The sequence below is a fragment of the Orbicella faveolata genome, unplaced genomic scaffold (assembly GCF_042242905.1).
Source record: "Orbicella faveolata isolate gen_17 unplaced genomic scaffold, um_ofav_v1 contig_13, whole genome shotgun sequence".
Taxonomy (NCBI): Eukaryota; Metazoa; Cnidaria; class Anthozoa; order Scleractinia; family Merulinidae; genus Orbicella; species Orbicella faveolata.
Window position 1 is genome coordinate 10,709,337 of NW_028301540.1, and position 17,274 is coordinate 10,726,610.

Sequence of the window (17,274 nt, forward strand, 5' to 3'; positions counted from 1 at the left end):
GACCAGACGAGGATACCGTTACAAGATACGTCTCAACTGATATCTCAGTTTTCGTAACGCTCTGATATGAATCTCGCAAGATTCCTCCTCCTCGTAATAGTGTATATCATTTGCACTCAATGTCACCAAACAACAACATCCCGGTCATTTATCGTTGACTACGAAAACAACGTTTTCCTCAAAGATGGAAAACCATTCCGCTACATCTCGGGAAGCATTCATTATTTTAGAGTTCCTCGGACCTACTGGTACGACAGGCTGTTGAAGATGAAGGCCGCCGGACTAAACGCCATACAAACGTGAGTAGACTGATTATGGTTTACTTTTCAAAGGGTACACAGGCAATTTCTGTACAAGGCTAAGTTTTTTTGTGGCGCGCAACGGCCAGATTGTATGGAGGAAAGTAAGGGGGGATGTAACAATATCATCCGAGCGTTTGCGTATTAAATTAAAGGATGTCATTACTGCGTGATTTTTTTTTTACTTCCTCCGGAAATGGGGAATTCCGTTATCTCCGGCCGGGTGCTTGCACAACTACGTAGCTGTTGATCATTTAGACATTCCTTTCTCCGGTGTCGTGGGGAGATTCTTGTTCCGGGATGGAGGGGGATCCTTTGATATTTGTCTGTGTTATCTGTGGTAGATGTGCCATAATCTTGTCTCATGGCCGGGACAAATGTGTCACCACACCCCCGCGGGATTTAGTGGGTGTTTGCGACCCAAACTTTGAAACCTATGCCCAATTTCAGATCAAAATCTGTGACTTTCCATACCCCATTTCAGACCTCTAAAGTTAGTGCTTGGCTCTTATATATGACCGCAGCTAACCAGAATTGGCTTCCATTTGTGTAACCATTTGAGAATCGAAGGGCTACAAATTTGCCAATGTTGATGCGGAGAAAAAATAGTGCCATGTAAACAAAATACCCGATGCCAAGTCAGAGTGAAAAACATACTCTATTTCAGACCAGAAGGGCTCAAAAACCATACCCTTTGGGGCCGCACATACCCATATAGCCCATAGAATGGAGTACCCCAGACCTCCACGGCGCGCTAGAGAAAAGAAAAATGTTTTGTATTGCAGATACGTTGCCTGGCAGGTTCATGAGCGAGTTGAAGGAGAGTATGACTTTGAGGGAGAAAATGACTTTGTGAACTTCACTAAAATTGCGGGTTCTCTGGGCCTTCTGGTGATTATTAGAGCAGGTAAGAAAAAACTATGGATTGAGAAAACTTCTAATGAAACGTGCTAACGCGAGGTGGCTTACTAGCAAGTTGCCCTCTGTCAATGAAGAAGAACATGATCCATCTGACAATTGAAATTGCGCAAAAAGATAAAATAGTGTTTTTGTGTCGTTGTTGTTGGTGGTGGTGTTTGTTCTTTGGTTTGTTTGCTTGCTTTGCGATCTCGTTGGGAAGTCAATCATTACCGCTACGTGACTGTGGGTGGCGCGGTGGCGCGGTGGCCTCATGGTTAGCGCGCTCGACTCCGGATTGTGCGGTCTGGGTTCGAGCCCTGGCTGGGAACATCGTATTTCTTGGGCAATACACTTTACTCTCACAGTACCACTCTCCACCCAGGTGCATAAATGGGTAGCGGCGAATTGAATGCCGGGGGTAACCCTGCGATGGACTATCATCCCATCCAGGGGTGAGCAGAAATACTCCTGGTCGCTTCATGCTACAGAAACCGAGGGTGCTTTCCATGATACCAGACCGACCGGTCAGAAACCAGTGGGTCTACACGAGGAAAAATGCAACGACATTTTCCTATCAAGCCGGGCCAACCGAGAAGAATGGCTCTTACTATTTTTTGTTCCTTTCCTGAATTCCCTACATAACTGAAATCTACTGAAGTGAAGTAGGGTAGCGGCTTGTCAAAATGGAACGCCAAATCTCGGTCCGACCTGTCCGATCGATCAAATTGGACCAACTCCAGAGGTGGTCCCAAATATTCCGATCGGATCGAAACGAAAATGACCTTTCCATTTGACTTCCGACCGAAATTTCCGAAATTTTGGCATAATGGAAAGCACTCCAGGATATAAGCTCCGGCCTTGGCTCGTATACATACTTTACCTTTATCATCCTATCTATGTAACAGATAACGTGTTTCTCTTTCAGGTCCTTTTATTGCTGCCGAGCGAGATATGGTAGGTACAGTGCAACGCTTAAAAGTTTTTATTGTACTAACTCTCGATCCGTTATAATACATCTTCGGAGACCCAGGAGCAACTAGTTGGAGGAGGGGGGGGGGGGGGTCAATATAATCTGGCAAAAATTGACGAAAGTTTCCAAGGAAAAAGGCGTGAATAGCCCCTACTAGTAAACCTTTCGTTGCTTCAATTTGTGCCAAATTTACTTCGTCCGCCCCAACTAACCGTCCCTGGATCTCCGAGGATGGTTAAAATCAAGAAAGAAAAGGGAATCTTCGGCAATCAGAACGTATTAAATATAGTTGTTGCGTCACATCAACACAATAACACCTATCCTAGGTATTGTATGCGTTCGCGTTATACCATAGAAGACTATTTTGAGGCTTTTCTGCCTAACAGAAAAGCAAAATTAACCTACTGTAAACGGTAATGTGGGTGATGTAACGTGAATAATGCTTTGCAATTCTTTGCAGGGTGGCTTTCCTCCTTGGTTGCTGAAAAACTACACGGCAGAATATTCCCCTCGTTTTAGAACGCTATCGAACACTGGTGAGTCAATGATATGATGACCAACCAACTAACTCTAGTTTTTAGTCTCAAGTGTGATCAAAGTAACAACTATCCTTACAGATCGCAATACATTTCACTTCGTTTTCAGTTTTGAGAGTTTGGAACATCAATTAAAACTCACTTTGTTATTGACCTCTCGACAGCATACATGAGTGCAGTGGACAGATGGATGAAAGTCTTGCTGCCAAAAATAAAACCTTTGGTATATTCTAATGGTGGACCTGTTATCGCTGTTCAGGTGCGGAGATAACTCACAGGACACAAATGTTATTATTTCAAACAGTACGTGTCCATAAATATCTGCAGATGACGCCCGTGAATTCAGTTGAGAAGCGGCATATTCGCCCTACGCTGTAAGAGGGCCGCTCCCTGTAAATTCTCCATTATATCATATTTGGAAGGTTATATTAAATGGTCGAAGCCCTATAGACTGTGGAATAATTTTGAAAGAACTGAGATTTTTCAGGTTTTTCCGACCAGCCAGTGAAACATCAATTTTAAAATGAGTATGCACATTTGATCTATTTTTGTTACTACCGACTGCGGAATATTTCATAAATTGCTTTAACTTCTAGGACCTTATATAAGAAGGGCCAAAACACTTTATCTTTCTTTCTGCACAGAGGAGCAAGAAAAGACTCATTTTCACTTTCGTCTACCCGCCCGTCCGCATCGATGCCCTTGCCCTCTCCCCCCCCCCCCCCGACCCCCTTCAATTCGTTTATTCTTGCAAGAAAGGTCCATCTTAACTCCCCCTCGGTTTTATTTAGCACCGGCATCCAGACTCACCCCTGGGGCGGGGGGCGCGTTGAATTCCTCAGTATTTGTAGAGCGTCATACCTGAAACACGATCACTCAACTGTTTGAAATCAGCCCGTTTCTTTTTCAGGTAGAAAACGAGTATGGTTCTATAGAACAGTGCGATCACCAGTACTTGGCACATTTACAAGATCTGTTTATGACATATCTTGGCAAGGATGTCGTTCTTTTCACAAACAACGGCTGTGCCAACAGAATGCTGGAGTGTGGAACACTGCCCGGAATGCTTTCCACGCTGGATTTTGGCGGAGGTTATGTAAAACATTCCTTAGCGAGTATTCTTCTGAGAGGATATTCTGTTAAAAAAGGTAGTACAAACCTGGCAAATTCTGCAGCGTAATTTTGTTCATCATGATTTGGCGATAGACAGGGGGACGCACACTCTCTTTCGTTTTAGGACAATATAGTTAAAAATCCGCCCAAACCCAAGTCACTTGTTGTAAGTGGACTAAGCAGACGTTCCAACAGTCGTATAAAATCAGCTTAGCTAGTGTGGTAGATACCAATGAGTTGGAACCAGAGGCATAGTACCTCATGTTTACTCCGCCCTGGATTTGTTGTTCGAGAGCGAGAAACTGGCAGTAACTTTAAAACGTGTAAACTCTTCTGCACTTTTTTATCAATACATTTTATAACAGTTATTTTCATTTCAACAATAGCCATTACTGAGATATAACAATTGTTCAGTATGTAAAACTGACCTTTAGCATAAGTAAGTGTAAGGACCGCGATAAATTTAACAAATTGACGTCAGTTTTTTATGCGTCTGTCCTGTTATTGATCATGAAGTTCGGCATAACGACGTAGCTGTGGATAAACTCGGCTGTCAGCTGAATGGATCCGCAGACTACTTCGACAATGTTATGACGAAATTCATTGTCAATAACAGGACAGACGCATGAAAAACTGACGTCAGTTTTTTTTTTTTAATAGCAACATCGCATAACTTATAAATTCAGGCGCTTTGCGCTGTTTCTGTAAACGACGCGCAAGCTTGTGTGTTTTGATTTCCTTGTTTCAGTAGGAAACCCTGGAGAAGAGTGCTTTAAAAACCAGAGATACTTTCAACCCTCTGGTCCCTTGGTCAACTCGGAGTTCTATCCTGGATGGATAAACAATTGGGGAATCCCTTTCCAGCACCGGGATGCAGACACTGTGGCCAAGAACCTCGACAGTTTGTTGAGCGCTAATATCTCCGTGAACGTGTACATGTTTCACGGAGGAACAAATTTTGGATTCATGAACGGTATTGTATTCAATGAATTCTTTTACTTTGTGATAATTGCTTCTTCGATCGAGCATAGTTGAATGGTATCGAGCATAGGGAAAAAGTCAAGAAGCCCGGTAAACATCAAAGAAGCAAACAAATGGGCTAAGATTTATGTTGGAAGTTCCTTGACCCTGCACGTCTTTTGTTTTATACTCACTGACTATGCGTTAATTACATAATAGCAATGCTTCTATTGGTTAGTTGTACGAGCACGCATAACCACCTTTTGTATTTTGCCAGGTTTTGTGCAGGGTCAACCCCCAAAACAACCAACAAAACAATACAACAAAGAACTTTGCCAGGTTTTCTAACCGTTTCCCTCTATTAACTATGAATCGAGACACCCTACCGAGTCATGCTTCCCAAGCTTTACACGAACACCACTATCGTACTCTAGACAAAATGGTTTGTAAGAAACTGTGGTAGTGCGTCACAGGACAAGTGAAACATCTACCACAAGATGGCGTCTCTAATCTGCAGAGGAAAACGAACGCTCAGTAAAGTGTTCTCTTTGATTTCCCCCAAAGATTAAGTTAACCTTTGTCAAAGTGATAACTAACTTATGTTTCTTTACATTTTCTCTAATTGAGTACAGTCGAACCTCCACTAACGGCCACCTCCCTACAACGGCCACCTCCCTACAACGGCCAACTCCCTACAACGGCCACCTCCCTACAACGGCCACCTCCCTACAACGGCCACCTCCCTACAACGGCCACCTCCCTACAACGGCCACCTCCCTACAACGGCCACCTCCCTACAACGGCCACCTCCCTACAACGGTCAACTCCCTACAACGGCCATCTCTCTACAACGGTCATCTCTTTACAACGGCCACTTTCTTCGTCCTTGCGGATGGTCCATACATTCACTTTTATTTGAACCTCTCTACAACGGCCAACTTTCCACAGCGGCAACGGCCACTAAACCGCGCCCTGAACTATCAGAATAACTTCTTCACAACGGCCAATTAATCAACGACTGGTGAATGGTGTTTCCCAGTTCCCGTGTTATGTTGTAAAAGGTCATGAGACTTGATCCGTACCGCGCGTCGTTGGTCTCTGTTTTATTGATATATTTTGATTGTGTTAGGTATTTCTATGCTACAGCCAGTATTTTTTAAATATAGAAATGGTGTACCCCCCGAAAGCTAGGGATGAAATCTGGGTATTATTTGTGCCTGGAACTCTACCCCGGAAATCTACCAGTAAAATTGTATCATTTAATTACACAGTGAAACGTTACAGAGAGGTGGCCGTTATGGGGAGTAGGGGTGTAATATGACACCAGTTTTTAGCGAAGGAGGATGCGTTAAAAAAACAAGTCTTGACATTCTTTTTTGATATCGGGCAATAAAATATCTTTACTATTAACTCTATCTTCTTCTTCTTCTTCTTCTTCTTCTTCTTCTTCTTCTTCTTCTTCTTGATGAGGAAGACCTCCTTACATATATAGTTGTTCTCATGCAGGTGCCAACATAGGCAAAGTCTACGAACCTCAGATAACAAGCTATGACTATGATGCACCAATCAGTGAAGCTGGGGACCCCACACACAAATACCTGGTCATGAGAGAAGTGATCTGGAAACACCAGGGAGTCCCGCCAATGCCTGTTCCTCCACCAACTACTAAGCACGCTTATGGAGCCATAAATATGACCAAGGTGCAATTGTTAGTAGGATAATGAAACTTAAGTATAACGCGGCTTCCAAGATTTTTTTTCGCTTGGGATATCAACATCCTGTGGAAACAGAGAAAAACGCTCCCAATGTAACATAGATTTCAATCTCTGCATCTACTTCCAATTTGTTCGTAAGGAAATGAAGTCGCGATGTCAGGAGGAGAGATGATGTGGTGGGTAACGCCGGCTGAATTTGATATCGGCAAAGCAAAGCTCCTGCTCAATAATCGTGTTTCTGTTTTGATCTTCTGATGCGTTACGTTATGCTATACGTGTGTTTGGTTGTGTTGCTGCCGGTTGAGTTGTGCCGTTCTTTTGTGCTGCAATGGGTTGTGTCGTATTGAATTGGGGTATATTATATTGTATAGCATTGCGCAGAAAACCTGAAAACCTGTCGTCGTTCATATGTTTTTTTTTTCTTTCAGATTTACTACACTTATTTTGTCAAAATCCTCATGTCAGCTTTGTTTTCTCTTTTCAGGTGGCTTCGTTGTTTGAAGTCTTGGAAGAACTCTCTCCTGTTGGCCCAATAAAATCTCAGTTTCCCCAAACCATGGAGAATGTTGGACAAAACTACGGCTTTATGTTGTACCGGACTCAGATTCCTTCAAAGTATGCCAACAAACAGGTGGAGCTGGAAATCGCAGGATTGCGAGACCGGGGAATTATCTTTGTTGGACAGGTATATCGCGATTTTACTTTTTTCGTTTAGTGAACCCAGCATCTACCCTTTAGAGTTTAAGAGGCTTTACGAATACGTGCATATGTCTTTATTTTTCCTTTTAAAAGGAGAGTTGCTAACCCGTTATTTTCAAAATCAACAAAAAATGATACAAATGCATTTGTTTACAAAGTCCGTTATTTTAGGGCTCTGATCTGACTTCAAGGTACTGTGCTATGTTTCTGACCAAGGTACGTACACTGGCAGTTTCTCCTGCCCCTTAGGTTTAAAAATGGGTAAAGAAGGATTGTTATGGTAACATGACAAAAACTTGCCGAGGGATTAACCTCCATTCCATCCGGAGGAAATCGGATATTCTTCGGCTGAACGAGAAGAGAGGACACCCGGGGAACCCAGAGAGAAACCCTGGGTCTGGGATTCGAACCCGCGCGACATGGGTGGGAGGCGAAGGTTCTCAACAAAGCGAGGTCAGCTGCAGGACCAAGTGTCATTTACTCCAGAAATTGTTTTGAAACCGAGGGCAACTGTGGAAAATTACTATTGCTTCCTGCATGTTATAGGTGCGACAGGCAACCTTACACCGATCAGGCCCGAACAGTACAATGTTAACCATTGAAAGAAGTCTAACACTGGACATATTGGTGGAGAACCAAGGTCATCATACAGGGAGCTCTGACATGCAGGATCCCAAAGGAATTGTTGGAAATGTGACCATTAACAAGGAGATCCTCACCAGCTGGGAAATGTACCCGCTGAACTTAGACAACATTACTGGGTGGGAAAAACCGCAGATTCATTCCACAAGTAAAGTGGGTGATACCTTCACGCCTACATTTTATTCAGGATTAATTTTTCCCACACCAGATGGCATCCCAAAAGACACATTCATAAGGTTTCGGAATTGGCATAAGGTATGGTTGCATATTCGCTAATTAACCTAAAGCCCAGAGGCCAGTTTCTCGAAGGTCCCAAAAAGTTTTCACACCCGAAAACCCATAACAAAATCTCAAACTTCATGACTACAGAGCTGTTTTATTCACATATTCTTAATATGAACAAAGGTTCCCTTCATACAAGAAGTTTCAGGCGTATACACCTCTCTGTCTTTAAAAACCGATTAACTAAAAATGGCTTTGTGGGCCCGCTAGGTTTCCGGGGCTTTCGAGAAACAGGTCCCAGTTCAGACGTCGCGCTGAGTCGTTTTTCTACCGTGCTAAATTAGAACCCACGTTTTGCACGGCAGAAAAACGACTCTGTTTCGGACGTAGTGCCAGTGTCGTACCAAATTCAGGATTTACTGAAGCCACAAACAGTTCTCCTTGTTACGCCCGCTGGAACGCCATACCGCCAAAGTACCTAAGTATTATTTTTGACCTTTGTTTAGGGCGGCAGAAGCACTACGTTTGAATCGCTGCCATGCCAGAGTCGTGCCAGCACGTCAGAGCTTGTCGAACGTAACTGCTTGAACAGTGCTGGCCGAACATAATTGAAATGTTTTATTCAGATGCCGTGCTTCTGCCGGACGCGTGCTGTTCTCGAACTTATTCCTGAATCTAGTTCGGCACGGCAGAAGCACGACGTCTCAAGTAGGCCTTTCAGACAAATTTCACGTCGTACGGCGGATTGGCACAGCACAACCTTGTCCCAAGAGACTTTTGCATCTAAATAGCTCGCACTGCTTGAATAATGCAAAGGTCGTTTACTTAACGTTTCGCATTAAGTGTTGTCTGAAGCTACGCTTCTCTAAGATTTTAAAACAAGTTTAAAAATGCTGCAACATTTGTCGTGCATTACATGTAAAAACAAGAGAAAATTTGGAACCCGTTGCAAGTAAATAAGCCAGTTTCGGTACATTAGAATAGGTCATATTCGTATTCCCGGTATTGGACTGGAACTAGCTTGCAACTGAGCCTAATATGGGGAGTCTTTTCAAATGCAAATGACATTGATCTCTTTTTAATGATATTCACCCGTATGAGCCTCCATTTCAAGCTAGTTCCAGTTCAATACCGAGAATACGAATATGGTCTATTCTACCATAGCTCTGAGCCTTGGGGGACTAAAACAAAAGAATTCACCTTGAAAATGAAACACGAATGAACAATCTCTTTGGGTATGGATCAGATCTCGGTGACCAATATGTTTTCGTTTTGCTGTTGTGGTCTGGTTAACCAGATTAATCATATTTAATTTTCAGGGTCAACTTTACGTCAACGGGTTTAATCTCGGCCGTTATTGGCCGGACGCTGGACCTCAAGAAACTCTGTATGTGCCGGCATCTTTCTTGTCCGCGGGACAACAGGGAAGTAGAGTGGTCCTGTTTGAGCTCGATGATGCACCGTGCGACATTCCCCTGACCTGTGTCATTGAAAGTGTGTCAGTGCCCATTTTGAATGGGACCGTGCACCCTCTTTACCCTCGAGTAACGCATTAAATGCACCCTCCCCTCCCTGCTTAATTTGTAACATCTATAATTCATAATTGTAGGGACGCGTAATTATAAGAAAAACTCGTTAACAATTTTCAAAATCACGTAGCAATGAAAATTGTATTTAGAAGATTTATGGCTTTAAATTCCGTTGTAAGCAGTTTTCGATTTATTGTCGAAAGAAACGTTTTTTTTAATTTGCTACTTTGGTTTTTTCGCATGTGACAGCGCGCTTTATAAAGTCACTGCAAAAGAATTCCTTTTCTTTTCTTCATCTTAGCTTATAAGGATAGAGAAGAAAAAAAGACGGGAATTTGAGCTGGTTTTCTCGGGATTGACTCCTGACCAACTGGTTATATTAAGTAATTGTTACTGAGTGACTAGGCGCCTATATAATGTATTTTTATTCATATATTGATTAAAATTATTTTAGTAATAGAGCAAAATAAATATTGTTGTTGGTGCTGTCGTTCTTCTTCAGTAGGTCATTGAGTTATTTGCCCATTTGCTCTGATAAACCTAAGTGGCAAAGTTTGGATGCACCACAGTGGAGACTTGGGAAGTCAATGGGAACGCAAAAAAACAGGCCCGACTTCAGTGGTTGTCTTTTCTGGGTGCATATACTCCAAATTTGAAATACAGTCATTAAAAAATGATTTCAAGTGATTGTAGCTACCGGAAAAGAACTCATAAGCGCGATTAGTCAAGATGATGATATAAATCAATCAGGCGATGGGATGCTTTTCTCGCTTTGCCTTTTCTGGGGTTTCCAGGCGAGCAATGTACGAACAGTAATTAGTCCGTACTAGGGAAATGTCTACACTTACAGTGGGGGAGGGGGTATTAGGAGGATGAGTGTGGTTCCACTCCCATACTTGCACCTTCAGTGTTGGTCGAGGAAACTTGAAGAATAAAGTAATTTCCATTATTACCACAGGAAATACTCCATCTTAGGGTTAAGTAAATGGCGGTGTGTTTCTATAGGGGTTTCCCCGCCGGCAAGAAATCGGCTGATGAACAGAAATTTTAAGGAACAGATCACCTTGAAAGCCTCTCCCCCCCCCCCGGACGATTGTCACCCAACGGTAGAATTAATTTCCCGTGTTTCTTTGTTTTAGTCCAGCTACAAGATTCCTTCCTATTCTATACACAGGTCGTCTAGATCAAGAGATATTACTTCGTTTTTTTCTCTCAGTACTGTAAAATACGAATTCTCATTCTTTTTATTCCTTTCATGCACACTTCTCTCTTCGCCCATGAAACAGTCATCTGGCATCATGCACATGTCAATGTCCTGCACATGTCAATTTCGACACTTTCAGACAAGTTCTCCAGTACCTCCACCAAGCCTTCATAACTAGAGATGAACGACTTTTATATATACGGTTGTTTCTGGAAAGGTTGTACTGGAAAAAAGTACAAGCGTAGCGTCATTTTTGAAAGGAATCATGGATGGTTTTTTGATATAATTTCAGTGCCATCTTGCTGAGAAACGGTGAACTACGATCAAGTCACGGCGATTTTTTTTCCCGGGGGGGGGCGGGGGGGGGAAACTCCCGTATGAAAAGGTCGGGGATACTCGTGGTCTTGCTCAGGGATGTAAATCAAAGATTTTGGTCTCACTAAGGTGTTCACGGACGAAACGCCACTATTTTAAGCGTGTAGTCGAAGAGATGAGCATTACAAAAAAACGCTCTCATTTCGGTTTTTTTGGCCTGATTTCCGCCACTCTTGAGTCCCGTTTACTAGCCTGGGATCCTTTCCTGAACAGCGGCAGGTAATCAAGCCTACTCTTTTTTAAGCTTATTTTCAAATAAAGTTCGAGCAACACCCAGATTGGTTTCCAGATTGGAAAGCGCGCTCTTCCTTCGCGTGCGACTCGCGCTTCGCGGTCACCTTGCTTTCGCCTCTGTTCACCTAAATACGCAGCAAAATTACGCCTGTTCTGCAGGATAAGATTTCACGGACGATTAATCCACAATAGTTTTGATCTGTTACATGGCCATCTCTCAGCTTCTCCGCTGTCTAATCTGCGCTTAGGGTTAGGGAAGCAAGTCAATAGTGACTTTAAACACAACTGTTTACAGTCCAAGACATATGTTCAAGAAACGAAGATAACAGAAACTGTCGCGTGTTTAGTAAATTATGAAGTGAAAATAAACTTTTTACAACAACTGTCTAATTTCTCGCGCGCTGATTGGTTCATTTTTATCATCAATAAGAGTACAGACGGAAAAAAATTTAACTTATGCAAGCTTTCAAGTTCAACTTTCAGCTGTCAAACTGTCAACTTTTTAACCAATGAGATTTTATGGACTTTTTTAAGTACCCAATCAAAAAGCGAGGAAAGCTATTGACAATTCTTGCGTCATTTTGACAAAAATACACTTGTCTTTGTTTACAGCAAGTTTACGGCGTCTTTTCTCCTCATTTATTCCCGGCATTTGACCATTTTGGGGTCTTGTTATTATAAAAAAACAAATTGATGCGACTCGTGGTTCCACAGCCACTTTGACAATGTTATGACGCAATTTATCATCAACAAGAGGACAGACGCATAAAAAAACTGACGTCAATTATTTGTTAAACACGGAGCGATCCTATAAAAGGCAAGGACACGCCACCTTTCAAGCACTTTGTTGGCTGTTTGTGCAATGGTGCAAAGCCGAAACAACGGTCGCATAAAACATAGAAGTCGTGGAGAAATAGCGTTTTTCTCGTTAAAACAATAGAGTCATCTACGTAGTATAACATAAGGTGAATAATAAAAATACAGTGAAAATAAAACTTGTATTAACACTGATGCCTTTGGAAGAACAAAAACGATGAATTATCATCGTCACTTCACCGTAACATTCAAATTTTGCCGCTAATTAAAATAACATTTAGCTGATGCCTACGATCAACGAGCTATCTGTTTCCATTTATCTCAGCATGCCGAGAACGAAAGCAAATCTCGTAAGAGGTGATTTTGGTTAGCCTGTGAACACAAACGGATTTTTGGTTGGATATTAAAATTATTCAGATTTATGAACGTTATGATGGTGCAAACAAAACGAGTCAATTTGAAATCGTTGTTAAGTGACTCTTACGTCGTTAGCAGGTTTTAATATACAATTTCAGAAGTAAAAGAAAGTTTGAAACTTTTACTTGCTAAAAAAAGTTGAGAAAACTTGGCGATAAATCACGAAACATTTTGGCAACAATAACGGCTTTAAATTTTAGCGGGCCGTACAGTAGAATACGGCCCACTAAATTGATCAATCACAGCGTGCGTACTAACTGAGAGATATAGTAAAACAGAAAATTACACCCGTCGCTCTCCAGAATTTTGTGGCAACGCGCTAAAATTAGACCTGAGTGAATAAGCCAATCAAATGGGACCAAGTCCGTTGGGATTTGTGATTGGCAGGCTGAACACCTTAGCCTCGTTTCCAGGTTTGACTAACTAAAACGAGGCAGCACATGTTTACGCACTTTCCTTGCTGTAGCGGTTGGTGGCGGCGGTAGCATTTGTGTGTTGTTGTGTGGGAAACTTTAGGCTTAAGTTTTCTTTTATGAACCTTTCTTTATGAAGCTGGGAGAGAGCAAAAAACAGGTAAGAGGTTGATATGATTCAAAGATACAGGGACTTGACATGTTCAATTTTGCGCTCGAGTAAACCAGCGAGAAACCTACAAACAGCTGGCGTCGTTCGTGTATCTTCAGCTGTGTATTTCTGTTCGCCTAACATTCGTTGTATTTTTTAAATGGCTTTTGTCAATTTCGGTCAGGTAGGGCGATAAATTATTGAATTTAAATGCCTATCAAAGCGTGATGTTCTTTTTCAGAAACTGGAAGGATTAGAAAGCATTCAACGGAGCTTTTCAGCTGTCTGCGCGCGTCACCCAGCTGAGCGAGTTGAAGTATGCGGGGAGCAATTGCAGAATACCCGGACACTTCATGGAGCTAACGAATGTCTGTGTTGTAAGTTGACCGGTAACCAGTTGATCAGAGATTATCTTTAGAGTACTATACAACCCTGTGGTGAAACTGCTCATTTTGGACGCACCTACGCAGCCATTGTTGCATGCGGCCAAATTATAGACCTTCTCACGGTTTTCGACGCCATCTTGACGAGTGGGCAAAGCGGTCAGAAGTTACAGTGTTTGTATGGGAATCCGATGGTAAATAACTTTTCATATCAAACTTACGCTTAACATCTGCCTCTACAGATTGTCGTGACATGTCACGCAGTCTGGGGTCAGTCAAAAACACGCTAATTTTCGAACATTTTCTTCTTTTTCGTGTATTCCATTTGAATTGCTATCTTTCTTACCTTCAGTTTATAAAACTAACATATATAAGCTTTCTATAACACTGTATTTGAAGGCAATAATAAGAATATTTCGCACGGGTTTTTTAGAGTTTTGGTTAGCAATTCAGACATGTCGAAGAGAGGTTCATGCCACATGCAAGCACTGGCCATAGAGTCTGGGGCTAGAACTCTAACGCGCATGCACAAAACTGGTCATTACCGCGAAATATGAAAAGAGGAATAAATTTGGTGCAATTTGATGTATAATACATGAGGTTTGAATATTGTTTGGGTTCAGGAAACGGGACTTATGCGCTGGTGATTTTGTCCTCGCTGGCTCTTTTCGCGGTGGTGGTAGATGCACAAAACGACTTTGGCAAGGAAATGAGTGGTCCAAAAGGGGATAAATTGCCTTGGTTTACTTACGAAATAAACAAGTAAGTAAAATTGCGTTAATTCAAACCCGTCTCATTTTGTTAATGTTTTGGTTTTTCATCAAATGATTTTTTTTAATTTTTTAATCAGCTGTCTCGTATATTCCCTGTCAAAGAATCCTGTTGAGGGACCCAACGACAAAAGTGCCGATTCTGTAATTGCAGGAATAGTGGAAAAAATCTTGAGGGAATCTGGGATTCGTGGAGTTGTCATAAATTGCAGAATTATCAACGTCTTCAGGAAAAAGATTTCTCTCCTCCATTCAGCATTCAAGGAATTTTCACAAAGTGGGGGGAAAGTATAAGTAAGCTTATTGACTTGTGCAAGGCAAAAAACTACTCTTTCAAAATTTTCTATCATGAGCTTCAAAACAATTCATTGATTGAGGAAAACCAACAGCTCCGTGGGCAGAAAAAGAAAGCTGAACTGGATTTAGCCGCAGAGCAGCCAAAGAGACTAAAGATTGAGCGGAAGCTTGAAGATGTCATTAGGGATTCGGAAAACAGAAAAAAAAACAGTACAAAGAAAAATTCAGGAGATTAGTGAAAAAAGCAGCAAGGATGTAAAAAAAGGGACAAGGAGGTCCAAACAAAAGTAAAAATTCACTGATTACACCAAACAGCACCAGGCAAGGATAAGGCGAGGATTTAAAGAAGACTGCCACTCGGCACTGTCATTTTTAGGCCTGTATGATTTTATTGCCACCAAGGTTGAAGTATTTAATAATGACACTCAGCAGTATGAAACTGTTTCATTGGTAGAAGAGGGAAAATTGAAACTACTGGAAACTGAGCCAAAAGAACTGAATGACAGTGATATTGTTGACATCAATATGTGGGTTTACTTAAAGGACAAATTTAGTATATCTAATGAAGCCTGGCATGAGTTGGCCATGAAGTGTAAAGACATGCCCACAAAATATAAAATATGCAAACACCTAGATAAGCTAAATGCCGATTGGAATCTGAAAAGTACACCAGGGGAGGCAGAGGGAATACAGATTTCTTTCAAGGAGAGTCTTGAGGAACAGATAAAAAGGCTGCAAAAAAATGGAGTATTGGTCAAGGCTACTACTATTAAAGTAAAGATCAGTGGTGATGGTGCTAACATTGGGAAAGACTTAAACTTGAAAATGTCACATATACAATTTTGAATGAAAAGGATGCAGCAATGAACGAAAAAGGGAACTATGTTTTAGCAATAACCAAGACAACAGAGAACTATGACAATCTTGAAGAAAGCCTTGCTGATCTAAATAATGAAATGTCAAATTTAAAAGAAATAACTGTAAATAATCATAAGTATAGCATCAAGTATTTTTTAGGAGGAGACTGGAAGTTTCTAGCCTGTGTCTGTGGTCTAGGAGCTGCAAATCAAAATTTTGCCTTTATTTGGTGTAAGTGCCCAAAACATGAAAGGTTTGACATCAGCAAAAAGTGGTCTTTAACTGATAAATCTCTTGGGGCAAGAGAATCATAAGAAATAAGTAAGCAAGCAAAATCTAAACAATGTAATTGTAAAACCAATCTATTATTTAACTTTATTCCCATTGACCATGTAATGATTGATACACTACATTTGTTTTTGAGAATATCTGATAATTTAATTCAACTTCTTATCAGGGAACTTCGTGGAAAAGATGCCATTGACAAGGTATCTACTTTTTCAAATGGGTTTTGTCAAAACAGGTATAGACACATGGCTGGGTATGAAAAATTTCTAAAAGACCTTGGAATTAGTTTTGAATGGAAAATCAATAAGGACACCAAGAAGTTGGAGTACAGAGATCTTACAGGACCTGAAAAACTCTTGGTTTTTCAGCACAATTGTCCATTCAATATTATCAGAATATCATACACAGATAAGCTGCAAGCCCTTTGCAGTAGTTTCATGGATATTATAGGTGATCTTAAACTAGACTACACAACAGATTATGCTGCATGTATCTCTAGCTTTGAAGACAAGATAAAAAAAATGGTTTCAAAAATTCCTTGACCTATACCAAGCAAAAGATGTGACACCTTATATGCATGCTTAGTATGCTCATGTGCCTGAATTTTTAAAGCTTTACCAAAATTTAGCATATTACACCCAGCAAGGTATGGAGAAGTACAATGACACTGTATTGAAGGACTACTTTAGATCATCAAACCATAGAGGGGTTTCTGCACTAAGGCAACTTTTCTTGAAAAAACACAGAATACAGCTTTTGTAGGTGGCTGGTGTGGAAAGGGTGAAGGAAAGCTACAATTGTGGACACTGTTCAACTTCTGGCCATACCATCAAAACATGTACTGCAAAATGCAGGAAATGTGATGCTTCTACTTTCTGTGCACGTCTTGTTAAAATAGATGGTAAATGGAAGCCAAGATGTGAATTAATCAATCAGTAATCATGTAATATATCAATGTATACATGTTTACATTGTATGTAAATAATTCACAGGCAAGTAAAATAATCAACTATTCATCAATACAGAAAAATTAATGTACATGTGTTAAATCAAATATATTAGTGATGGACCATATTTTTGTATCCACATCTGTTGCCATCTCCACGGACAAATGTAAAAATGACTTGATGCCCGTCTTCGATTTCAGATCTCACATATTTATGGCCAATTAATTTAAATTTCACTATGGGGTTTCTTTTTGTCAGCCAAAATCTCAAAGTACCTGGTACAACATAGGTAAAATCACTGTTTTCATTCATGATCCGCTCATTCCACTTTGTGGCGATATAAAAATCCAGAGTTTGGTCAGAAAGAACTTCATATATGAGTTTATTTCTCTGATATTGTTTGGACGTAATCCTTCCAAGACTTGTATTGAAAACGTCATCATCAACTTGAATTTCAATATGTGCTTCGGGATCCTCTCTGCACCCTGCGTACAACTTTCACTTGATCTCCCTGTACACACCTTGACAAAAAGCTT

General features: G+C 41.1%; 2 protein-coding genes and 1 pseudogene across 3 annotated transcripts in view; all 3 read left to right on the plus strand.

Moving 5' to 3' along the window:
- LOC110043703 (beta-galactosidase-like) lies at positions 1–10,075 on the plus strand. The gene is made up of 11 exons (XM_089284613.1): positions 1–299; positions 1,085–1,206; positions 2,125–2,153; positions 2,630–2,705; positions 2,870–2,964; positions 3,616–3,853; positions 4,570–4,791; positions 6,285–6,478; positions 6,978–7,178; positions 7,739–8,089; positions 9,376–10,075. Exons 1-11 carry the CDS (start codon positions 67–69, stop codon positions 9,610–9,612), a joined length of 1,998 nt encoding a protein of 665 aa, XP_089140739.1. The 5' UTR covers positions 1–66; the 3' UTR covers positions 9,613–10,075.
- Positions 1–17,274, plus strand: part of LOC149114948 (PMS1 protein homolog 1-like) — an 84,043-nt gene that overhangs the window by 36,261 nt on the left and 30,508 nt on the right. The window lies entirely within an intron of this gene.
- LOC149114949 (uncharacterized) lies at positions 13,049–16,865 on the plus strand (annotated as a pseudogene). Its single transcript, XR_016205959.1, has 3 exons — positions 13,049–13,204; positions 13,437–14,340; positions 14,429–16,865. The product of XR_016205959.1 is annotated as an uncharacterized LOC149114949 (transcript).

Coding starts and splice junctions, on each gene's coding strand:
- LOC110043703 (XM_089284613.1), top strand. CDS start 67: ATGAATCTCGCAAGATTCCTCCTCCTCGTAATAGTGTATATCATTTGC. Junction 2,965..3,615: donor GACCTGTTATCGCTGTTCAG/GTGCGGAGATAA, acceptor TTTCTTTTTCAG/GTAGAAAACGAGTATGGTTC. Junction 7,179..7,738: donor GAATTATCTTTGTTGGACAG/GTATATCGCGAT, acceptor TGCATGTTATAG/GTGCGACAGGCAACCTTACA.